Source organism: Leptinotarsa decemlineata, unplaced genomic scaffold (genome assembly GCF_025532065.1).
Source record: "Leptinotarsa decemlineata unplaced genomic scaffold, Ldec_3_MD MMD2_tig00078346_RagTag_RagTag, whole genome shotgun sequence".
Classification (NCBI taxonomy): domain Eukaryota; kingdom Metazoa; phylum Arthropoda; class Insecta; order Coleoptera; family Chrysomelidae; genus Leptinotarsa; species Leptinotarsa decemlineata.
In genome coordinates, this window is record NW_027412724.1 from 1,136,483 (window position 1) to 1,162,745 (window position 26,263).

At 35.9% G+C, this 26,263-nt stretch overlaps 1 protein-coding gene across 1 annotated transcript in view; it reads right to left on the minus strand.

Moving 5' to 3' along the window:
* Positions 1-4,740: 4,740 nt before the first annotated feature.
* Positions 4,741-26,263, minus strand: part of Dbx (homeobox protein Dbx) — a 60,784-nt gene continuing 39,261 nt past the window's right edge. Inside the window, exon 4 of the mRNA XM_074185728.1 lies at positions 4,741-7,355. Within this exon, the coding sequence (XP_074041829.1) occupies positions 7,035-7,355 (321 nt within the window). The 3' untranslated portion in view covers positions 4,741-7,034. The remainder of the gene's footprint in view (positions 7,356-26,263) is intronic.

A 26,263-nucleotide genomic window follows, 5' to 3' on the forward strand; every position in this document is an offset into this window, starting at 1 on the left:
AAACATATCAAAGAAGCGGTTTAAAATGTTACAAAATACATATATCTCAAAAATTGCATCTTGGCGATTAGAATTTTGTAATTGGGTAATAAGAAGATCTAATTTTCCTGTTTTCCTGGAAAATGTAATTTGGACAGATGAAAGCACTTCTACGCATTGTGGGGTATTCAACCGAAATAACAAACACATTTGGAGCATAAACAAACCCAGGCAGTTCCGAGAAATTTGACCTGAAGTGCGATTTAGTATTAACGTGTGGGCAGAAATTTACAAAGATAGAATTTTGAGTCCTCATTTATTTGACGGAATTCTGAATGGAGAAACCTATCACCAGTTTTTAATGTCGATTTTCGAAGACTATTTGGATGATCTACCTTTGGCTAACTATAACAACATCTGGTTTCAACATGATGGTGCTCCACCGCACACTACCAGACGACTATCTAATTACCTGACTGAAAGGTTTGGTGATAAATGGGTAGGGAATAATGAGCCAGTGAAGTGGCCAGCAAGGTCTCCAGACTTAAGTGTTATGGATACATTCTTATGGGGTATACTGAAAAATAAAATTTATTGTCAGAGGGAATATCAAAATAATAAGGACCTTCAACACATCATTGTTAGAGAGTTCGGAAGATTGAGGAGGAGGGAAATTAATCATGTAGTGAATAATATTCGAAGAAGGCCACAGTTGTGTTATCATGAATAAGGCTAGCATTTTGAGCATTTGCTATGAGTTACTTTTGTCTTTACATTTTAAGTAATTATTGTTATTTGTTCAAAGTTCTATTTTCGTTGAAAAGGACACAATGTCTAATTTATCTCATACACCATTTATCAAATTTTGATTGTCGATTCTGTTTCCGTATTTTTTCATTAGTTTTTCAAACGAACCAAACTTGGTGAAATTTTGATCCAATAACTTGAACATAGTTCGATATGGTTGTCGTCTTTCGGGATACAAGTTTAAATACATTTCCGATGTCCTAACACTGTTTCTATCGTATTTGTAATTTTGTATCATATCTCTTTTTTCTTCATTCGTGACCGTCATTTTTTGCCAAAAATTGAATGACTTGTACAATATTCAATTCAATTCAATTCTTTATTTATCCATTCGAGCAAATACAGCTATAGGACAAGTCAAAAAACATATAGACATACAACAAAGTACAGTGAGTAAAATGATAAAATAAAATAAATTATGTACATGCATAACAAGGATTGCAGACAAAATACAATTAACATAGGATAGTGAAATAATACATGTTTACAGGTTGTTCTTTAAAAAATTAATTCATAATAATCTTCTAGGGAGTAGGGACACAGATCAATTAGTATCTTTTTCACTTCAATAAGAAATTTCTGGTTTGAAAAGGATCTATATCTTTGTGGAAGTCGATTATAGAGTCTTAAGCCAAGTACAGTAGGTGAATTTAAGCTAATATTTAAGCGTTTGAAGGGAACGCAATATTTGCCTTTCTGTCTAGTATCATAATTGTGTAGTTCATCTACACGCATATGGTCGTCACGAGCTTTGTGTATATTCTTCAAAAGTTCTAAAATGAAAATACCACTAACTGTTAAAATCCTCATGTTTTTGAAAAGGTCACGACAACTATGGTTAAATGAGACTCTAGCAATACATCTAACAATGCGCTTTTGAGCCAGAAAAACATTTTGTGCATATGCTGATCCACCCCAGACTGCAATACCATAGTTTATTCTTGATTGATATCTAAGATTTCTGATTTGGTAACATTTTGAGTTCAGTGTCTTAGAAAGCTGTAGACAGTGAGTTCGAAATGATAAGTCTTCGTCCAAAAAAATTCCAAGAAATTTAACACTTTCAGTACTATAAATGCATGTGTTATTAATGTTGATATTTAATGGCGGTACGTTTTTGTTTTGATGAGTATGAAAAGTTACACAATAACAAAATGTGATCGAGTGTAACAAATTGAAAGTCAAATTTGGAAACATTAAAGTCAAAGCCTATTATGATAAGAAATTTTTTTTCAATATCTCCAATTTTTCGATAAAGAATGATAACTTATGATATATCATTCAAAAGGTAAAATCTGGTTCTATTCAAAACAGAAAGAATCCAATCTGGGGCCCATAACAAAAAATAAAGTTGATGATGGTGGCCGGAAGACGAATCGTCGGATTTCAAATCAGAAAACACGAATATGTAGCAGGGAAAAAGTGGCAATGTGGAAATGCAATTTATTCGAATCCTTCGAATAAAAAAAAACATTTTCCAAAATTTCCGTTTATTCCGGAGGATATATTCGGAATTTCAGAACTTTCTTAACGACATATTGTTAGTCAGGTAATTGCACAACTTTGCCCAACTTAACCATCTTCCTATCTCTCATAGTTTCCGAGATCCCAATGGTGAGGATCGAATTTGAAACACCCTGTATATAGTTCTTTCAACTATTACGTGAGAAAATGTGTTCTATTATTTTAAGTTTTTTTTCTACTTATAAGTCGTCGCCGGAAAACGCTGGGCTTGTTGCGTTTCTCCTCCCATCTTTTTATGACACCTTTACCAACATTCCTGTTCTCTGTACTAGTTTTGCAGACCCTTAATTGAATGTTTATCTATAATTCTTATATTCTTCCGGAGATAATTTGGGTTGACCATAAATAGCTTGCCTCATGTGAAGTGCTTGGCATAAAAATGACGAGCTGCCTATGTCATCTTGTTGCATTATTTACATCTAGAAGCTCTCTGGTCTTCTTTGTTCAGGTGTCCTCTTAATGTACAATGTGACTGTTAAATCAGTTCTTCAGTTTTTCTTTCAGACGGCCTGTTTATAAAGGTTTTCCCATGTGTTACTAGGTATATTTTCCAAGTTTTCTCAGTACTCTTCATGCTTTTATTATTCACTCATTTTCTGATCTTGTTCCATAAAGTTTGTTACACTTCAGTTGGTTCAGGGCCAATTTATGGAGTTGATGATCCGTATCTAGCTCTCTCATCAGCTTTATCGTTGACTGTAATTTCTGAGTGTCCAGAAACTCACTATAATCAATCGATTTTGTTGAGGCCTCAAATTATTATACTTTGCGAGATTGACACTTTCTATTGTAAAACGGACGTGTATTGGCCGAGTGTATATTCCAGTTTATTCCACAGTATAATCCAGTTTCCATCCCGTGTTTGTTGTTCGACCCATCATTTTTTCCATAAAGATGTTTGGACAACATTACTTCTACATCCTGATCAGTTTGGGATTCTATATATTCAGCCTTTTTCAACAGTTGTATATCTTCAACTTGGAGATGTATAGGTCATGCTCTTGATAAATGCTACTATGGTCGTTTTGGATGGGCTTATGTTGTGACCTCCTTCCTTGCTATCACCCGTTCCACTACGGTTTCTCCCACAGTGTCATGTTTACTAACCTTCTCTAAACCGTCTACCCACCTGCAGCTTGTATCAACGATTACTCTGGCGACTGGATCAATGATTCTAAAGACATATTATCGTTTGAGCATATTCACTGCAAGGCAATAAAAACAATGCCCATAACAAAGTATTCGAAATCCAACGCCGGATAGCACTGTTTCGATATCCCAGTTGTGCCATGTTGAACCACGAACATCTGTTTGATTCAAGCTGGATTTGTACTTGAAGAACAAGCGTAAGTATGAGTAAGTATGGATACCTCCCCTTGTGAACACGCAATCTCTGTGACTGATAGAAAACTCAAACCTTATTTATCCAAGATAAACAAGGATTCCCACGTTGAGTTAGGTCGAACAATGAATTCGTGGTCAGGTCTAGCACCAGTGATGAGGCACATGACTGGTCGAAACAGGACTGTCTGGTTGGACCACGAATGTTTTTTTAGTTTTATCTAATTGCCTAGTACTGATGACTACAGAGAAAAACAGATGGCGATTGTATACGTTTTGGTTTTTTCAGATCACTCTTCTGCTATTTTCCAGCGCGATTTTTTTATACCACCAACATATAGGTTGCTACAGGCTTGGCCAGTATGGATTATCGATTATGTCTTATCAATTAATTTCCATCGATCGGCTTACATTTTCTCACGGTATTTGAAATTATAATATGATATTTTCTGATATTTCTTAATGTTTTTTGGGTATATAACCTTCTAGAATCTGAAAAATAAACAAATCTAAATCAATAGAGAATCTGCAAAAGTGTACTGCATAATATAAACCAGTGAAGAGTCCAATCAGTGGTCGACGTTAAGAAAAACAATTTTTTTCACTTGAAAACTTTCAACTCATTTGTGAATAAATAGCCTGTATTACTTTTGACATAAGTCTCGTTTTCACAATGGCAACCAAGTACGATCCCTGTCCATAAAGCTATTTGCAATACACAGAGAAATTTTAATTTTTTTCAATTGATTTTCTATTGGTTTATATTTCGCATTAACTTTTCACTTTCCCCTTTACCAAACTTCAGCAGATTCTCTATTAGTTTAGCTTTGTTAATTTTTCAGATTGAAAAAAGTTATATATCCAAAAAACAGTAAGAAATATTTAGTTTCAAAAAAAGTGTTTCAAAGATTATTCTTTGATGGTAATAATACTGTAACCGCTCAGGTTGTGCTTTTTTGATTTAAAAAATAAATTACACTTATTTCATAATTTATGACTATTGGTAATAAAATTTGGAAAAAATTCTGTTAATTCGTTTTTCAGGATTATATGAAAATGATAAAAACTAAGCCCAGCAAAAAAACAATTTGTGACTTTTAGGATTTTTTAATTTTTATACATTCATAATATTTTAGAAATAAGTATTTACATGGAGAATTGTAGTATTCCTACCTATATTCAATAGTCTCAAAGTTATCTTATGATTGAGCTATCAATAAATACTTTTTACATGCATCGAAAATTTCAAATATCTGATTGTGCTTTAATATTAATATCACTCACAAAATTATACACTATACAGCAATATTCACATAGATTTATACAAAAGATTTTCTATCATTGGAAGTAACCATTAGTAATGACTTTGGCAACTTAAATTATAGGACATAGGATATCGAGCAGGGTTCGAGTTTTTTAACTTAACCTGGTTATTAGGTTTCCAATGCGAAAGATTAGGGATGACAGTTTAGAAGATGATTTTTCAAATACATCGAGTATCCTTGGTCTAAATTCCTCATTATCGAACTCATATGAATGAAACAATTATTAATAACAAAATTAGTTTGAAGTAGATTAAATGAGTAAAATTTCCTCATATCGAACTTCTATCAATCACATCATCTTTCAACGAACATAATCTTCATTGTGTAAAATGAAATTGATTAAAAATCTTGAAGGAATTGATGGATGGAGCCGTTAGTTACTACGTGGTAGGAGATCATCATGAAAAATGGAAAATAAAATTTTACTATGTTTTTTACCACTTGTAGGTATTTGTAACCACAGTTACTGCAGTTTCGTCCTATAAGAACATTTTCAAACGAATACAATGTAATAAAATTATAGTTACAAATACAAGTGGTGAAAAAACATAGAAAGCTCTATTTCCCATACAATTTTATTTTATTTTGAAAATGTCCCTATAGGACGAACCTGCAGAACCTGTAAGTGTTAACAAAATATAGCAAGTTTTATTTATCATTTTTCATGAAATTACTTGTTTGAAGTTACGGCATTTTGAAAATAAATACAGATTTGATTCACATTTATGTAAGCGGATTCTAGATTTGAACAAAAACCATTTCCGTGACTATCAGAAATATAATTGTGGAAGTCCAGACCAAATTATAAAACAAAGTTTATATCTGAACATAAAATATAATGCTCATATAAGATAAGCAAGGGGTATATATCATCATTATTCTTCTATTGTTTTACTTTGGAGAAACTTTGATTAATGTTTTTATGACTTTATTAATAGTTATTTCATTATCACAAACAGAAAAGCATTCCATAGTTACAGTACAATAATTGTTGGTGCTTGAAAGTTAGAGAATGCTTTTGACTTTTAAATGATGATATTTATAAAGAAGTTCATGAAAGACGATAGTGAACTATTTTTCTTGTCTGAAAATTTCAATAATTCATATTGGGAATCTCTGATTAGACATATTTACGAACAAATTATTACCCTAACTAGAAAAGTTTTTGCGGATAAAATTTCACCCTCTGAGATCTGAAATCGAATATACAGGATGTCCCAGGATTGATATTACACGAGGTGTAATGGATTGACAATTTTTCAATTTCATTTCCAGATTGTGGGTTTGAGTTCTATTTGGTCAGGAATGAGCTTTAAGAAATTTTCAGTTTTTCTAAATAAGTCAGCTTTGAAGGTGAAGCAAGACTATTTTCTCTCTGTTCAAGAATGGTCGAAATGTTACGAAGAAAGTTTTTTAGATAAGAAATTATGACTTTATACAACATTTCAGTAGGATTTAGGTACTTTGAAAAAACCGTCATTTTCCTGGCATTCTAATGTTTTCTTTATTTTATTCGAGTTCCAATATCGCACTCAATAAATTCATTGTTCTCAGATCAATAACATTGAATTAAAAAAAAACCAATTTATTTGGTTTAATACAAAAATGGCAGTTTAATCAAAGTAACTTCTTCTTATTACTGAATCGTCATATTTAGTGGAAATGAATTGTTTTTTCCTTGAGCTAGAGGGCGTGTTGATACTTCATGTTACTAGTCAACAGATGCCATTGAAATCTCAATTCTGACAAAGTATGGAACCTTATCGTTTTTCCATTGAACGATTCATCGTGTTATATCGTAGTATAAAGATATCTTTATACTATGGTTATATGCCCATATATTTCCCAATATATCATAAGCAAGTGCCCTTTAGTATTCATACAAATTCGTTCCTGTGAAACATATCATTACATCAGAAAAAAGATCCCTATTTCTATTTACACTCAAGCAGTTTCATAGTCGTGTCGCTAGGTGACGCTAGTGCCAACTCCAGTCGAGAACTAACATTTTTGTACAGTTCGTCATTACATTTCTTTGATTCTTTTCTTGATGACAAATCAAGTAACGTTGATTTCTTCGTCGCTATCATTAGAGCTCTCGTAATCCACCGCATCAAACATATGATAATTTACAGGAGCACAGTGTCCTGTGTTATTCAGACCTGTTTCCCTCTGATGGTCGATAGGAGAATTAGCTGGTGAAATGTCCTGTACGTCGCTCAAGTCGAGCTTTGGCTTGTCCCCGTCAGCATCGCTCAGATCGGGGTGTGGATTGTTCTTGTTGGGCAAGGTCTGTTCTCGGGATCCACCTGCTGCAAGCAGTTCTCTTTCTTTGGAATTCCTCCATTTCATTCTACGATTTTGGAACCATATTTTCACCTGTAAAAAATTAAACTGCGTTATTATTACGTATAGAGAAAATTTTGTTAATATAACGTACAGAGTGAATTAAGACATACAACGCGATTAGTAACAGTATTTGAAATGGGTAAAGGACCAGCTCGGTTCATTATGAGTCTCTTTCAATTCCAAGTTATGTTGTGTCTGTTTTCTGTGCTCAAAACATGGACAATATATCAATTAGAGAAAGTTAATATTACTATAAAAACTTAATTTACAGAAATTTCTCTTTGTGGAAGATGTACTTTCAGGTGCAGTCAGCATAATTCTGAAAGCAATTATGTAAAATCACGTTATGCAATTCAATTTCAATCATGCATTCATCCAGATGATTGGCGTCTTTGATAGAGGCTGGCATCTTAGGTGCAGTTTATAAACGGCAGCTCTTAGATTTGTTGAAGTAGCAACTCTGGCTAACTCCCTACAGTGCTTTAATTCATATTTCACTAACTCTCACTTCTTGCTGGATTAAGAAAATAGAACGTATATTTTTGGGATGAATCAAAAAAACCTTTGCCATGGATGTTCATTTGGTCTCTGTGAGATACCAAATATGGCATCATCAAAAATTAGAAAACGATTGGATTGATAGTCAGTATTCTAGATTTGATTCCCTTGTTTATGGCGACCTTATTTAGAGACATTATTATAGTTTGCGTATGTAATCTGATTTGGATGAAGATATTTCCTGCTACCTACCTTGAAGTTATCTGAAGATGAATAATATCAACCAATTTTTGAATAAACTATACCATTGTTTCTCTCCTTGAACAATGGGTTCCTTATAATGATACCTTTTTCATACAGTAGCTACTGAACCATGCTTTTTCCACGTTTGTTTATTTTTGTGGCGTTCAAAAGTTCTAGTAGCAACTCTCAGATCGATTTCTTTTACATCAGAAGACTACTCAAATATTAATTCGGTGCATCAGCATTTGCCAACGATTGATCCTCATGTTCTGGAATTTACCGAAGCCAAACTGAGGATTTTATTTTCAAGCTCATAGTAATATTCCTCATTTATGCATAAATACGGGATGTTTTTCTTTTTCCGAAGTAACTTATCTTGCCTCCAAGAGGAAATATGATTTGTGATTACAACATATAAAATCAGTATTTTCATAAGTTGCGTCTATTGACCATACAATACAAAGCACTAGTTTCTTCACTTGCAAAGTTACGAAGCTTTTGCTATGAGCTAGCTTACTCTGATTACAATTGAGCCAACAAGGATTGTTGACCAAGAGGGTGAGTTTGTCTTGTAGATTTATAGACGACAAAAAAGCATTTGTTGGTTTTATGTTGCATTTTATGTGAAAATTAAAAGGCACATGCTATTTCCTTATCAATGAAAAATCAATCAATCAATACGTTACGAGTGGTAAAATCATGTTAAAGCTTTTACCTGGGGTATCTACTACTATTTGTGGTAAGAATATTGTCGATGGCGTTCCTTCGTGAGTCGCCACAACGTACTCCATCATATACTTTAGATAACTTGTGATGCACTGTTTGGAACCTTTGGTGTAGTAATGAATATTACTGGAGTTTAGTTTAATCTTCCTCCTGAGGAAGGAGGTTAGGAGGAAGATTAAACTTCCTCTTGAAGATGATCACTTGGTGATTAAAACACGTGTCGAGGTGTTGAAAATAACGGTTTTGTGTTGGGACTGAACTTCAGTAATATTCTTCACATCAGATAAAATAAATATACATTTTTAGCAAAACTACCATCAACAATTATGTTATGATTATCTCCTCCTAATGGAAACTTGGGTCGTGAACTATTTTTGCGTTGAACTGCTACAAACTCTATTCAATGAGTGGAATTATTGCCAAGAATAGGCAAATAGTATTCGAACCCAAATAAGTTTTTGATTTCCCAATTACCAATTCGTATAATGAATTGGAAAATTGTATATTATGTTGAAGGGGTTATATTTTTAGAAGTGATTAATTTTTGGGAAAGAAAGTTTTTGGCATGATCTACACATCCATGTAAAGAGTTACTTATTTTCAAATTGATTATTTCCTTCCTTTCTTTGGAAGATTCCCTCACCCCTTTTTTTTGAATCAAGATGGAGTAGTAGAAAGCCAAAAACTTTCTTTCCCAAAAATGTATATTATGTATTATTCATTCCATTCATTCTCAGTTAAATAATTTACTTAAATCATTCTCTGCTTATCACATTATTTGTATTTTCCTTATAATCTTCAAAATTATTCATTGCGAAATGTTAATGTCCATTTAGGAATGGTGTTTTTTTATGAAAACTTTATGTTACCAGTTTTTATCGCAGTGAATTTACTCCAGCTGACACATATTGTGGTTTTGTGAATTTCTTATAGTGAAAATATTACATTGAATTGTATCAGGAAGTTGGAGTATTTTTTCCACAAAAGCGCAGTATACTTATATACAGTAGTCCCACTTAGCGTCGGTCCCTTTGATGTTGGTGTCCAGGAGTTTCAGTTTTTACTATGCTGACGTATTTGACACTAATGACATTTCTCCCTACTACAATCTCAACCAAAGCGTCTAAACACTGCTCAACATAACAACTATTCATATAAACTGCTCAAAAAATACAGTCCATGAAAACCATGTTGGGCACCTGAGAAAATTGTACAAATGATAATTTTGCATTTGTGTAATATTCAAGTAACCCAGATCATTTGGACAATGATGAACTGTTTCAAGTAGATTTTAAAAATTCATGGGATCGTCAGATGTTCATATTCGGATGTGACAAAATTTCACAGTAGGTTGGGTTAAACCCAGGAAATTCGACAACTATGGAAGGGTTGCGTGCCTGTCTTGAACTTGTCGTTTGCGCAGACCTGAGATTGCAACTCCTGGGTCTGCGTGTAGAAAATTCAAACCAAAAATCACCCGAAGTGGGATTACTATATACAGTGCTAGTCAAAAGTCCCCTCCCCCCCTCGTATCTTTGGAACGGGTATACTTATAATAATGCAATTTGGAGGGTGGAAATAAACGGATGTAGGCTTCTTAACTGGTCATAACAGGTGACGCAATAGTCATAAATGACGTCACAAGGCCACTGTGACCAAAAATTTTAAATGGGACCCTATGGCAGTGACAGCTCGTTTGAAAGGTATTGAAAATACCTATTCAGTCTTACCAATTTTGTTTGGGTTTCGGCTGATTTTGATTGATAAATTGAAGAAATACGAAAATTATTGTTTTGCATTTAATTAATAAAGATTTTAAAGTACGCCTCTGGTTCATTGTCAAAAAGGTTGACGTGTTTGAATTATCTACTTGTCAAAAGTGTTTATACCTTGAAAATTTACCTAAGCTATTGTTTAACGAGACGTTTAAGTGTTTACATAGGCAAAATGGTACGTACTGTAGCCGACAAAGTAGCAGCTATCTTGATAATTGGTGAATGTAGAAACAATTTCCATGCAGCGGAACGAGTGTACCCCGATCGCCCTATATCGAGGGTTTATTTGAGGGAGCTTCTTCGGAAGTTTGAAGCATCAGGTAGTGTTCAAGATGCCAAACGATCTGGTCGACCAACAATTAGTGATGACAAAAAAATTGACATACTTGGAGAAATGGTAGTGAACCCTACTTCTTCCACAGCCCAAGTTGCGTCTATCTGTGAAGTCAGTCAAAGGACAGTACATAGGGTGTTGGCTAAAAACAAATTTCATCCATACAAATTAAAAATGGTGCACCAACTTTCAGATGATGACCCCGACCGAAGACTAGAATTCTGTGAAACTATGTCCGATAAAATGAACCAACAACCAGGCTACATACAGACAATTTGTTTTAGTGACGAAAGTACTTTCTTTCTCAATGGAAATGTTAACACTCAAAATGTGAGGTATTGGAGTGACATAAATCCTCACATCTTTCGTGAAAAACATACTCAATTTCCAGAAAAAGTAAATGTTTGGGCAGGTATTTTGGGAAACCACATAGTTGGGCCTCTTTTTCTCAATGCTAACTTAACCGGTGAATTGTATCTGGAGATGTTACAAACTGATATTGAGGCGTTAATTCTTGAAATTCTAGAAGATAATCCAGATGAATTCGACAACTTGGAAATAACGTTTCAACAAGATGGTGCTCCTGCACACTATTACGGTGCAGTAAGACGTTACCTAGATGAAGAATATCGTGGTAGATGGATTGGACGACGAGGTTCGATCGAATGGCCAGCTCGGTCACCGGACCTTACACCATTAGATTTTTTTCTATGGGGGTACTTGAAATCTAAGGTTTACGCTACAGCACCTGACAGTATTGCCATTCTGAAACAACGAATTGTTGAAGAATGTAGGGCAATTTCCGCTGACACACTGGGACGAGTACGACAAGAGTTTAGCAATAGGATGCATTACTGCCAGGAAGTAGATGGAGCACATTTTGAACACTTATTATAAGAACTGGTTCTTAAATCTTTATTAATTAAATGCGAAACTATAATTTTCGTATTTCTTTAATTTATCAATCAAAATCAGCCGAAACCCAAACAAAATTGGTATGACTGAATAGGTATTTTCAATACCTTTCAAACGAGCTGTCACTTGCCATAGGGTCCCATTTAAAATTGTTGGTCACAGTGGCCTTGTGACGTCATTTATGACTATTGCGTCACCTGTTATGACCAGTTAAGAAGCCTACATCCATTTATTTCCACACTCCAAATTTCATTATTATACGTATACCCGTTCAAAAGATACGAGGGGGGGAGGGGACTTTTGACTAGCACTGTATAGTATACCTACTGTGACAAAAGTCTCCTTGGTTCAACTTTTCTATCTTATGAAGTAAGTAATGATTTTGATTTGTAATTTTTTTTTAATTGGTAAGTTCAAAGATTTATTTTCCTCAACTTGAAAACGGTAGAAAAAAATGAAGGCGAGGCGGCTTTTACAAAGTTTTACAGCCATTTAATGCACTATACCTATTTAACCTGATCAAAGTGAACATAAATCGATGCGCTGTCAACATTAATGTTTCTGACAGTTGATTATAATTTTCAGAACTTTTTGAGATATTTTAAGATATTTGAATTTATATTATCGTATCAACATATATTCCTCTAACATTGAGCTCAATCTACCAAAAATGTGTACAATCCCAAAAAAAATTATGTGTACTATAATTCAAGATGAATAATTTCGTCAAATAACCAGCGAACAGCCCCGGCTACACACGGGTGCAATGCTGATATTTAATATACTACAGAATGTCTATATATACAACGTTCACAGCTTTTTTGTCAGTAGACAATACAAAGAGTGATGAGAAACAATAATTCTGTTTTATGAACGCGCCTTTTTCCCTCGCGGCTGGCGCCGTAGTTAGAATATTCAAAAATTATTTCTTATTGCACATCTACAACATAAAACAAACCTACATACAAAATTTCAGCCTCCGAAAATATAGCGGTAGGGAGAAATAATGATGAAAATGTAATTTTCATATGTAAACGTTCCACTTCTACATTGATACTCGTCATTGGCTTAGCAAAACTTTCAAAATCATTCATTTCCATTTCAACCGATTGAACTTGATACACTCTGTATCTTATCATAAAATATTTTATTCAAAGCATTCTATAAGTTCCTGAATCACTTGTTTTATTCATGTCACCGATTCAGTTTGGTAATTTCACCTAAAAAACAACGACAACCCTCAAAAACCGAAACTTGTGCTATAATTTCTATCATTTCAAATGATACCGAGAGAATACTCATCATCCCAGGGTTGGGATCGAATCATCATTCACAATAGCCGTGGCTTCATGAGTGGGACTCACCAGCCGGCTGTCGTCTGACCTACTTTGTTTTTTTGCTTATATTTTTATAATAAACTTATAGGCATCGATCACCTTATAAAGTGATATTTTGTCTCTTGGAAGTTCTTTTTTCTCGAAACAACAGGGAAAACTTTTAACACACCCAAAAATTCTTCTTTCTGCCAAATTAATAATCAACTACCCTTGGTTTTCTCTTGTTTTCTGATCGTTCGCCCGTAAGAGCTGTTTTCCTCAAAAACCCCAAAGTAAATCATAGGGCGGTGGAAATATTTGAAATAATAAATTGGTAGAATGGAAAAATTGAAGATTGTTAAAACAGTTTAAATTGCTGAATACCTATTGTCCTTCGAGCAGCCCTAAGAAGTTTTTGGGTGACTGAGAAGTGCGGTGATCTTACCGTTAAAAGATTATTTGTTATTTCAGTTTATTTTTGTTTCAGGTGAACTGAATTCAGTTGATTGGTCCGCCTGGAATCAACTGCCATATCTGTCATTATTTAAATTCAAATACAGAATACTGCAATAATCTACACACGACAAACATTATTCCAAGAGAACGTCGTAAGGCATTCTCTATCAGTAATAGAGGGTTGTTAATTTGCCAACAAAGCATCACCACGACTAAATCACTGCGGTTGTTTTCGACTGGCAATTTAATCCATCTCTGCACTTCATCGATCTTTATCTAATCTTTGACTCGCTAAACGCCGATTTACCACCCCTCAATATAGACTGCTTTCGGCATTTCTCGAGTCGACCCTTTTCCGGGGAATTATGGATATACGCGCCACGCCGATCACGAATTATATCTGCAGGTTTCACTTTATTGTTGTGGGATATGGCGAGTCTCTCCTATTATGGTACTGACTTTATTTTTTCAGACAGTCTCAAGACAGAACATGTATAAAAGTTTTGAGATACTTCCAAGATTTAAACTATGACTTTATAAGGTGATAGATGCCTATAAAATATTACAAAGAGTGAACATTTACTCTTATGAACCAGAAAAAGTAACACATTCTTGATAAAGTTCTAAGATATTGGCGAATTGTCGAACGACCCTCGATACCAATCGTTATTGATGGAAAACTATTTCTTTCAATGAGACACCCTGTATATTTCTGCATATTTCACTGGAGCTTAAAATAACCTCTCCAAAAATGTAGCAAACTTGATGTTTTGTTAAAGGCCTCTTTGAAATACATACCTTTTATGTGTTTTCATGTAGACTTTGGACCGCACACTTTGATCAGGTAGGCTTTGGATGACGCGATGCGTCAATAACTCAGAAAAAAATTGTTCAGTAGTAGCTATCAGAAGTTGCGAAAGCTTTTCACAGCAGTAACTAAAACGCATAATTTCAATAAAACTAATATTAATTTATACTATATTCACTACTAATGAATGGAACTTCAACAATAATTATAATAATGATGAAGAAAAAACAATGAAATATATTCGTTCAGAGAAGGTGTTCCAAATGTCTACCAGCTTCTCCTACACACAGGCGATACCTTTTCTGAACGTTTTTTGCCGAATTAATAAGTTCAATAGGAGTGAGAGAAGCAAAACTTTGCATCACTGCCGCTTTCAACTCTTTCTAGAATTGGTCGGCAATTTAAAAATACGATTTTTCAAATTTCTCCAGAGGTGAAAGTCCATAGGCGTTAGGTCTGGTTACCTGGCCGGCCAACGGTTGAGTCCTTGGTTGGCTATCCAATTATTACCAAAATTTGCCGCAAAAAAATTGATTACAATTGCAGTGTTGTGAGGCGAAGCCCCGTCTTGTTAAAAATATTTTTTGAGCTCCATTACTGGCAACTCATCAACAAGGGGTTCAATATTTTGTCTTAAAATTTCTAAACACCTCTAAGATGTGAGAGTGCCATTGAAAATGAAAGGGCCAATAATTCTACCCCCCACACACTGAATTCAAATCTTCATTGACTTCTCTACTCCACAATAGAATGAGGATTTTGTTGTCCCCAAGTATAGGAATTGTTGCGGTGGAAAATGCCGGCACTGCTCATACAAGCTTCATCTGTCTAGATACAATTTAACGAAAAATCACTTGGTTACAACTTTCCAGGAATGGCAAAAAGCCATGCGGCGTTCACAATCTATTGGTCTGAGTTGAAGAACTCTTCTGGTCCTGTATGCCTTGAATTTGTGTTTTTTTTAAATCCTCCTGACGTTAGTTCTTGGTAGGCCTGTTGAAATTTTCAAATTTCGCGTTGACGTTTTGGGATTATTTCCAAAATCTCCTAAAACGACTATTTCTTCCAACCCCTCATTCCTATTTGATTCATATAATTTTGACTTTTTCTTTTCAAACTGACCACCATCGATTAGGTTGTGTCGCAATCTCGAAAAAATGTCTCTAAGAGGTTATTTTCTCTCTGAATACCTCTGGTGATACAAATCCCTGGTTTGTGTAAAACAAAGTATCATATCCCATTTTTTATAATTCTCTGAAGAGCGTCTTTACTGCCTAAATTAAAATTTGACAGCTACAAGTAAATATTTGCATTCTATTTTCGAAAATGCATATTTTCGAAAAACATGCTGTAACTCAGAAACAATGATTTGGCCCACTCTGTACATGACGATTTATGTTTGAAAAGACCCAGCCCGGTTAACAGCCAGATTTTATACCAATTACCAATCACCGCTTGCTTAACGAGCCAATAATTTTAAATAGTTCATGATGAATTTCTCCAGACTACCATGATAGTTGTGGCAAAAGGAGAGGAACTGCTTATGAATGCGGCCCCGCAATTCGTATCAAACTGGCTGGAGTCGGTTAACCTTAAGTTTGCCCCGGAAAAAACGAAGTTCGCTCTTTTCACAGAGAAGAGGAAGACATCCCCCATTCATTTCAAGGTTCAAGGAGAAACGGTATATCCAGTATCTAACCATACTCCCATACTTGGGAGTATGGTTAGATACTGAATTGACATTTTTCTCCATGTGGATGAAGTATCTCAAAAAGTAGAGAAAACCATAGCTGCCCTTACTAAAATTATACCGAATGTAGGTGGGCCCCGCTCATCTAAAAGAAAAGTACTCCCTAGTGTGGCACACTTTCAGATACTGTATGCATCACCTTCTTAGCATACAGTTATTGAAAATGAAAAACTTTTGGAAAAACTGGTGACCTCAAAAAGAAAAGCTGCTATAGGAATATATTGCGCTTAAAGGATAATTTCAGCAGAAAGCGCCGGACTGATATCTGGAGTTGCCCCATAGAATTCCTGATACAGAAAAGATATTAAAAATATATGGGTAATGCCCATATACTTTTATAAGTAATGCCATGGCGATAGAAAATCTAATAATAAGGTGGCAGGCTAAATGGAACGATGAAACTATAGCCTGATATTGGACATCAGAAGGTGGCTTGAGAGACAATACGCAAGCCCTCTCGGGCACAAGAATCGGGAATGCCATTAAATTCAAACAACATGATGCTAAGTCTAATGTCAAACGAAAAAAAGTAGAGATGTATATATAAAATTATTAGGCACAAACAAAAGAGAGAGAAGAGAGATTATGAGACGGATATATTTGACAGCCCCCTTAGTGAAGTTATACGAAAGCGGTTTCCGCTAAGGATGAGCAAGAGAGGGGAAGGGGTTTTAGTTGATAGGAATCCGGCATAACGTATTATGCAAGATTTCCGCTTCTCCGATTAAAAAGACTATTGAGGTAGAACATGAAATTCTCTTTTTACCCATAAAACACATGTTCCAACTGGATGCGCAGAAGCTACTTTTGGTGAATTCAATACTGCAGAACTATGATGTTATCTATTGTGAAACAACTTGAAAAAATGATAAATCGAAGATGAAATTCAATAAGTTTATGACACAATAACGTATTAATAACTTTAATGTTGACGTTCAAGAAATTATACAATGATTTCGTGTTCACCCTGTATATGCTGCTTTTTTAACTTAAGATATTTTCAATATCTTTTTGGAATAATATAAAACTATAGGCTATTTACTTTCAATGTCCAAAATCAAACTTTTCAGAAAATTAAGATTTTATTGAAGTGACTCAAACTACACTAAAATACTACACTAAAATAAATCATTATTCATTTTGAAAAATGATATGGGGATATGGCACACTTCTAAAGAGTTCGTATTATGGTCCACAGGTATATAGCAGCACGATCCATTGAAACAAAAAAAACTTGTGTGACATATCCCCTTCTCTCACTAAGTCACTCAATAAATTTGGCCTATCTGATAAATGAAAACGGAAAATTTGAATTACAGTCATCAAAATATATGAGTGAAAAATGCTGAATGCACATATAAAATTAATTCAAAAATACATTATTTTCATGTCAAGTATTTGCAACATATTAACGTAGAATAAAGGCGAAAAAAACATGAAAATGTAATTATTTAGGTGAAAAATAATTGGATATGTTGCTGCGCATATCGTTGAGTATAATTATTTCCAGATCAACGAAATTAAATTAGATTTTAATTTAAAACTGTTTTTTCGACTGAATTTTCAAACCTCTCGAAAAATCAGCTGTTCCATAGATTCGATGTTTTGATTTCGATTAAATGAGCTGAATGGAGAGAGAGGGAGTATTCATATAAAATATCTTTTCAGGTCGAATGTCAATCCAACAATTCATTATTGATCTTATTTAAATGAAATATAAGGTGTCCCAGAATTTAGTTAGCGAGCGGTATCTCCTCTAATTGCTAAGCTGGAAGCATGAAATGGAAGCGTTATTGAAAGACGTCAGAATGCCATTCCGAGATCATATTTGAAATCGCTTTAACCATTATAGTTACTAAGAAACCACACTCAACTTCGTTTTTTCAAATGGCACTCCCAGAAAATTTCCACTTTGGTTTCCCATACACTAAATTTAGTTGATACGCAATATTTTCATAATGAGAAGAGTCGCAGAAATGAAACTGTTAGGTAGTTTCAAAAGTTTTGTTCATTTCAATGTCATGTGTTTTTATAGCTCCATATCTCATTAAATATTTATTCATGTCGTGGTGTATACCGATCGATAGAGAATTTTATACTCTATACATTGATGCTGATAATTTTTTTGCCTCTTCTCAGCTTATTATGATGTCATTTAGCGATTTTCGGCCAATTTTTCTCTACGAATTTAAATTGAACCAAAATCGAAAATACTTTATTATACATTTCTCTTTAGCAAATGTAAGGTCTACTGTACAAAGTATTTACAATATTTACATCTCTCTCACACGCGGGAATGGTAGGAGGAGGGGAAAGGGATTGGTGAAGGAAAAGGACGGATCAGCGGGATGATACTTCAATATTGAGCCCCAAGACGTCCGCAAGGTAAAGCGCCGTCTATGCCACGACAGGCTGATGGGAGGCACCCTGCTTGTGTTAACGGGTGGCTCTCCTCTGCCCAACAGAGCCTCATTTCAGCATTCAGTCTAAGACTTCCTGCTTCCTGCCGAGGCTTACGCGAGATTTATCGTTATGTTGCGGTTTCGGTACCTCATATCTGAATATAGTAGATGGGTGTTGCCCCCTGGAAAAAGTTCATGAAAAAACCAGGTAAGAATTATTCTGATTTCACGAGAAAACGTGAATTATCTTAGCCAGCATTTTCCATGAACTAAGCGCGATCACATTCGCGCCGTTCATGGAAGATATCAAGCATTTCATAAATCAGTCCGTGTTTTCGGGGTTGATTATGATAACTCCTAAGCGCCGTGACGTCCTTCGTCAGCGGGCTTTTCGGTAGAAAGAACTTGAAAAATCTATAAGATAGCCCATTATGTGTTCAGTGACCGTCTCGACTACTGCCAGATCTAACAGATCATTCAATGAAATGTATCTGTCACTGTTCGTGCAAATACCGTGCAAATATCAGCATCTGCATTGTCTCTAGTCTCCGTAAAGGAGTCTTCTTGAGGCTACAGAATATGGGACAGGCGTACAACATAGCTGGTCTAATTATTTGTTTGTCAATTAGCAGCTTGTTGTCAACACTAAGCTTTGAATGCAATGAATGGAAAGCAATGAAAGCAATGAATGGGTACGTTCGTTATACCGCCGCACTCGCTCGTTGGATCGCCAAGATCAGATGTTCCTGGAAAATCAGGCGCCTATCCAGGATAACTCCCAGATATCGCGCGCTTCTCTGCTCGTCAACTCAGTTAGCCTTGACTCGTAACTTCCCGAAGATTTTCACGTTAGTAAATTTCTTCGAGAAGTTGACGAGTTCCGTTTTGTTACGGTTAACATCGATGTTATTACGCTCAAAGTACGGCACGACCAACCCGTCAAAGTGGATCTGAAGCTGTTGCTTCGCCACCTCGCTCGAAAACGAATGCGCATATATCGACATTTGTTCATAGGAAAGTCCTGCGTGTACAGAGAGTACAAATGCGGTGAAAGGCAGTACCTCTGCGGAACACCTGCTTTAATTGGATAATTCTTATATAGATGTGGTTTGGTTCACTCTCACACGAAAAGTTCGGTTGCTCAGGTAGGATTGAAGAATCCTAATCACAAATAAGGGCATGCCTGCCGACCACATCTTGGCGATAAATCCCTCTATCCAAACTCTATCGAAAGCTTTTTATGTCCAACAGAACCATAACTGTATTCTTCCACCGATTGAAGGCTTCCTTCACCCCGTGAACAACCCGGATCAATTGTTCCTCGGGAATGAGTTCCATCAAATCTTCCAGGCGAAAAAGTCTACTCAAGAGAATCTTATCAATGACCTTCACTTCCGCACTGAGTAGTGAGACCGGGCGGTAGCAATGAATACGATTTTTTTCGTTTTCCAGGCTTATGGATGGGCACTATCTACTCATCGTGCTCAAGACAGTCTGGGTAGTGTTAGTGTTTGATTATAACATTAACTATATGTACTAGTTGTACAACACCCTTTCGCGGCAGACTGCGAGTAGAACTATCTCAATCCCATCTACGTCTGGGGCTTTATTTTTCCCCAGGCGCTTAATGGTTGCGAACACCTCCTCGACATCCGTGATCCACAGACGTCGGGCTTAATTCGGTGGATACTGGCAAAGTATTTTCCGAACAACTGAGCCTTTTAATGATCCATCACCGCCTGCACGTCACCGTTCTCTATGACCGGGATGGCTTCAGACCGGTTATTCAGTCTTTTGGCCATCCTCCACAAAAAAGTGATCGTGGACGTTAAGGCTTTCGAGTTTTTCCTTCCACTTCATGTTGGTGAACTCTCTTATGCGATCGTCAGCCTCTGCAGCAAGTCTCAACATTTGATCCTTGCTACGGGGGTCACGCGTTTTCTGCCAGTCCTTGATCATCCGATGTTTTCGCCTAATGACTTCGACAACATCAAGCGGAAGAATATCTCGATCGCCTTTCACAACGACCTTCCTCGTAGAGACGTTTCAAGATCTTCGAATATTCTGAACGAATTGCTCACAAATTTCAATAATATCATCCCTATCGATGTTACTTTTGATAACGGTGAAATTGTTCATGGAGGCTCTGTACTCAGACCAATTCGTGCTCTTGTAGTCATATTTGACCCTTTTTGTTGTTGGTCTGGCCCTGTTGAGATTGAAGAGCACCGGACAGTGGTAGGAGCTCAGCTTATCCACAATGACCAGCTCGACCGGATCCCGAACGTTTCTGTTAAGTTCGAGGTCACTCGTGAAGGGCGACGTACCATTCCAAGGATATTGTGTCGGATCCTTGGGCTATTCAATGACAATTTCATTGTTCAGAGAATACTCTAGTAGCGTCCTGGCATTGGTGTTAGGTCGATTGTGACAGTTCCACTCACGCCTTCTGGCGTTGAGGTCTCCCACAACCAGCACCTACACAGATTGTCCAAATCATGCGGAGTGAAGCGTCTATCTAGCTTGTTGTATACCGCAAACACACGGGTACCATCTGCAAGCTTGACACCAACATGTTCAATGCTGCTTCGTTGCTGGGGTATCTGCGTATGTGCGATACATTTTCTTATCACCCCACCTCATCTTACAGCATCAAGGCGGTCCTTCCGGACGGTGAAAAATTCTCTTAGTTCCAGTTTATGTTCCTGTCGCAGCTTGGTTTAAAGTGAACCAAAGCGCTGCCAAAACAGAAAAACAAATTAACCAGGCATATGGCAATGGCTGCCAAAATAGCCAAACAAATTAACCATGCTATATGGCAATGATGGTGTTAATGAACGCATTGATCGACGTCGGTTTGCGAAATTTTGTTCCGGAGATTTTAGCTTCGAAGATGAGCTCCGAAGTTGTCGACCTACAGTAATCCAGAACGGGGATTTGGGAAGTCTGGTGGAGATTGACCTTGCGTGGAAACCCGGAAGAACTGAGCGTCAGCTTTCGTGCGATTCTTGATGGTTTAAAATGTATTGGAAAGGTCAAAAAGCTCGAAAAGTCTGTGCTCCATGATTTGAACGATCGACAAAAATTGTCATGTTCTTATGTTTCGAGGTCTGTTCTTTGCTATTGCGCAACCGATACGATCCTTTTCAGAATTGTATCGTCACGTATGATGAAAAGTGGATACACAAGACGTTCAGGATAGTGGTTGGATACCAATGACCATGGTTCCTGTATGATGGTCAGCAGCTAAAACTTTCTGCAACCGGACCATACCATCACATCAGAGTCCCATTGTGAAAAAATCGACAAGATGTACAAATATTGCGTCGGCAGCAGCCGGCACTGGTCAACAGAAGAGGTTCGATTCTGCTTCACGACGACGCCCGACTGAACTTCTGAAACAACCTGATAAATCAATTTGGAGATAAGATGAACGAGAGCGATTTGAAATAAACAACTAGGTTCCACACATAGAAAAAATGGGGGAAACAGATCTACAATTTTGAAGAATTGCAAAAAAGGACAGGATGGATAGGTTAGGTTAGGTTCAGAGTGAGTAGGTTTATTCGACCCCGCAAGGGTTTATTGTGGCTGTCACCTATTCACACTCAACCAAATAAACCCAGCTTCTTAACGAAGCCGATTAGTTTGTATGGTGAGTGGTCTTTCAGGTCAGATGGTGAGAGTAAGGCTCTGCTGAACTCTAAAAACCTGATGGGGGGAGGGAGGCACAAAGTATGTGTTCTGGTGTTTCATCATTTCCCAAACAGAGGCGACACACACTGTCTTCCGACAGTCCGAGTCACTGCATAAGATAATTCAAATGACAGTGACCTGTAAGAAGGCCTGTTAGACATCGTAGTTCATCCCTACTGTAGTCCAACAACTGTTTGGAGTGAGACCAACAAAATTGCAATGAAAAAAAATATTGACGATTATGAAATAAAAAACAAGGAAAATGAAATGACCAGTCGACAGTTTGAAATACTTATAAAAACTTCAATAACATTCCATTTGTGAGTCATACATTGATACTGTTATGGTGGTGCTTATTCGTATAATAGAAACACAACTGGTAACTGAAGTAGTTAGCAACAGATTCTGAAAAGAGTTTTCTGGTGACGTATATCTATACCTGTGTAAACAACAATTTTGACGACTCAATAACATATTGTCTTTCACATGGTGGCTCGTTTCAACTGAAATGCACTCTATAACTCTCATATAAAATGTTCTTTCTTAGGATTTTCGAAACTACTTATGTCATGCATGTTTCATATTATAACAATAGTGTTATAATATTAAAGAACCACATCATGCTTCTTGCCATAGAAGAATAAATAAACATTTATTACCGAATCACCCTATGCTAACGCCGAAATCACCTCTATAAATTGAAACGTCAAAAGGCCGAATCAATGAAAGAAACAAAAACCAAAAAGTAGTTCAACACCCGATCTATGGAGAGGTATTACAAATTTCATTGCGCGGCATTCGGAAAGTTTTTCAAGCAGTTCCACTCGAAAGGGGTGGCAATAGCAATTCATCCCTTGTGTGTACATCTGAGAGAAACGGTCGGCATTTTTTCTCGAGAAGTGGGGATGTATGGTTTTCTATTGGTCGCTTTTCTTATATAATCTTCGTCGATGGTCCGCCTTACGATCTAGGGGTGCATTTCCAACGTAAAAGGGGCTCTTAAATACTCGTTTAAATCAGTTCCTTTGCGATTAAATCTAATTTAATGGTCTTTAATTATGATTACGATAAACCTTGATTGTTTAATGGGAAAACGGTTTCCCCCTTCCCGCGGCTCTTTCGGATTTCATTGTTATGGAAATGCAGATGGGTTAATGAAAAACAGATATTCCACTAGTAAAGATACTAATACAGAGTGTCTGTATCTTTCCATAGTTATGAGTTGTACTGAAAGTAACAGAGGCTGATTTTTAAAATTGTAAAATGTACTTTCCTCCGTAGCAGAAAACCATGAAATGAGATTGCGTTGAATTTTTCTCAAGAGATTTGCATGTAATTGATTTAACTTGAATATTTTTCAGGATGATACAAGACTTTTCATAATCTCTTCAGTAGAAGGAAAATATTACAGAGAGTTCTTTTAAATATTGTGTCAATGCCAAATAAAAAGCGATTTGACACCCTCAAATATATCAAAATATCAATCTATTTCTTAGTAATCAATATAGTTTCCAAATAAGGATCAGGGATGAAAAAAAAATAAGAAAACTGTTTCAGATTGACCGGGTGAACCAACAGTGCTCATTTGTTCAATGTATTGATAATGCGAAAAGAAACCTATAAAAAAGTTTCAAAAGAAACTTATGACACCAGGGAGGCCTTATTTCGAACTTCAGTTGAAATTCATGCGATTTTTTCAAATAGAACACGCTAACAGTTTGTATATTAATAACAAAGTTACCTTTTCAACACTTTTTCTCCGTACTGGTATACTTTTTGGGGGCTGAAATTTTGTATGTAGGTTCGATTTATATTGTAGATGTGCAATAAGAAAGGATTTTTAAATATTCCAACTGGGACGCCAGCCGGTGCACAGGCACCTCTCTGAGAGCACCTTAAGGACTTTCCTGAAGTGATTGTGTTTTGTCCTTAAACAAAACAAAAATTGTACCCGTGCAGAGCTGCAGGGGTCGCTAGTATCTTATATTTGAAACCTCTTGCAACTGACATTCAATTCTGGATTTTTTACCACTGCAAGACTGACAGCTAAGTGGTTTAGACATGTCAGTTTCGACATTATTTTGATTACAGATTATGAAGAAAACGAAAAAAAAATTACTCTTCCCATTCCTTAAATTCACTCTTACAATCTCTCATCTAGTCTCCGTCTTTTGGCTTTTTCATTAATAATCGGCTGGTTGAATGGGCACATAAGTACGGGCTTGTACCCCATATACCTCAATGCTATTCCTCACCTCCATGTCTAAGATTCAGTCGAATTATAACTTTATTACACTTAGAATTATATTACGCCATTATACTACTCCAAGAAGCAAATTACAACTTGGCGTGATATAAAGCTATTTAAGTTTCTAGTAAGTCTCATTTTGTTATTTAGTGAGGAACTTTCGAAAAATATAAATTTTTACGTCAAGCTCGCGTCGATAAACTTATTATTATTCTTGCAAGCCATATTTCTCGCTCGTTGAATAATATCTATTACTAATAGTCATTTTTTGGTATCCCAACGACAATTTAGTGAGCGAGTGAATAGAACAAATAAAATGCCTTTTTTTGTGTAATTATGTCTGATGAAAGTTAAAACTATTCATACCTACAACTGAAAGAGTAGTTGAAGTGAATATACTTTCAGAGAAGTGATGGCTAGTCAGTAGGTCGGCAGTTAGCCGAGGATAGAGCTCCTTGCACCATTAGTAATGTTGGAGGAAAATAAATGGTCCAGTTTTACTCTAAAACTCATATACTCCCAAAATGGCTGAAAACTAGCCATTTTGGGAATCTTCCTTCATCAGTATCTCATTAGAAACTTCATCAAAAGCGTTGTCGAAGTCTATATAGGTCTGGCATCGGGGATCATCAATGTCATCAGTAGTTTCAGCAGCAAGTTCCTAATAGAGAATTCAGCTCTGACAAATTTTTGTTGATCTAGGAGTATAATTTGATTCTGTGATACAAACTTGGTTATTATCTCCATGCTTTTTGAAGGGATAAAGAGTAAGTTGAAAAATAGCGACATTAGAATACTTGAGACGATTTCTTTCAATCGATAGACTAATGGTGTAAGTATATATTCATCATTAGGTCTTCTAAAGCACAATAAAAAATGTTAATGATTAGTCTCAGGATTACAAGAGGCGAGGTTATCACAATTTTGCATTGGAGTTGAAATTATCATAACTGAATATTTTTCTTGAAATTTCCTGAGTTAGAGATCAGTTATATCAACTCGGATACAATAACTAGCACAGCTATGCAGTTTAGTATGTCCAATATCTTCATATAGGTATCTTTCTGACTTTAATAACGGTTCGTTGTTCAAGTATACTGTGCCTGCAACTGATTCTGTTATAGTTTTTTTTCACCTAGGACCACTTTAGCCCCTTTTTTGAATTTATTCAATTTCAGATCCTTGACAGATGATAATTTATTACTGAGATCTGAGATCATTGTGCTTATTTTTACTTGAAATCGTTTTTGAAATTACCTTTTATTTTAACTAATCCTTCATACCTTTCTGTCATTCGTGGTCATTCTTTCTAGATATGAATAATGAAAAGCAACTTGTAAGTAGATCATGTAGTAATGCAAACGTTCACATTTTCAGAATGATTAAAAAATATGTGTACCATTTCTAATTTTTTATTTATGTAAAGTGGAATCAAATCATATATTCCAATGATCTTACTGAAAATCTTACTTTTCTTCATCTGATCTCATTCCATTACCATCTAGTCCAAATACCAACTTGGCAAGATCCTGCTGACTTACCCAGTGAATGAAAATGCGAAAAGGGCGGAACAACGTTTTTCAGCGGAAAACTAATCGACGTCAGTTTCAGCTTTCCAAATTTTCAACGCATCCGAAACTAATACAATCAACAAATGTTTCCAATGAAATAATAACTCATTGTATCACAACCGATGTTTGTGATCGATGACACATCACAGAGAAACGTAATAGATTCCTTCCCCTTAGTCAAAAGTCTCGGCTATTATATT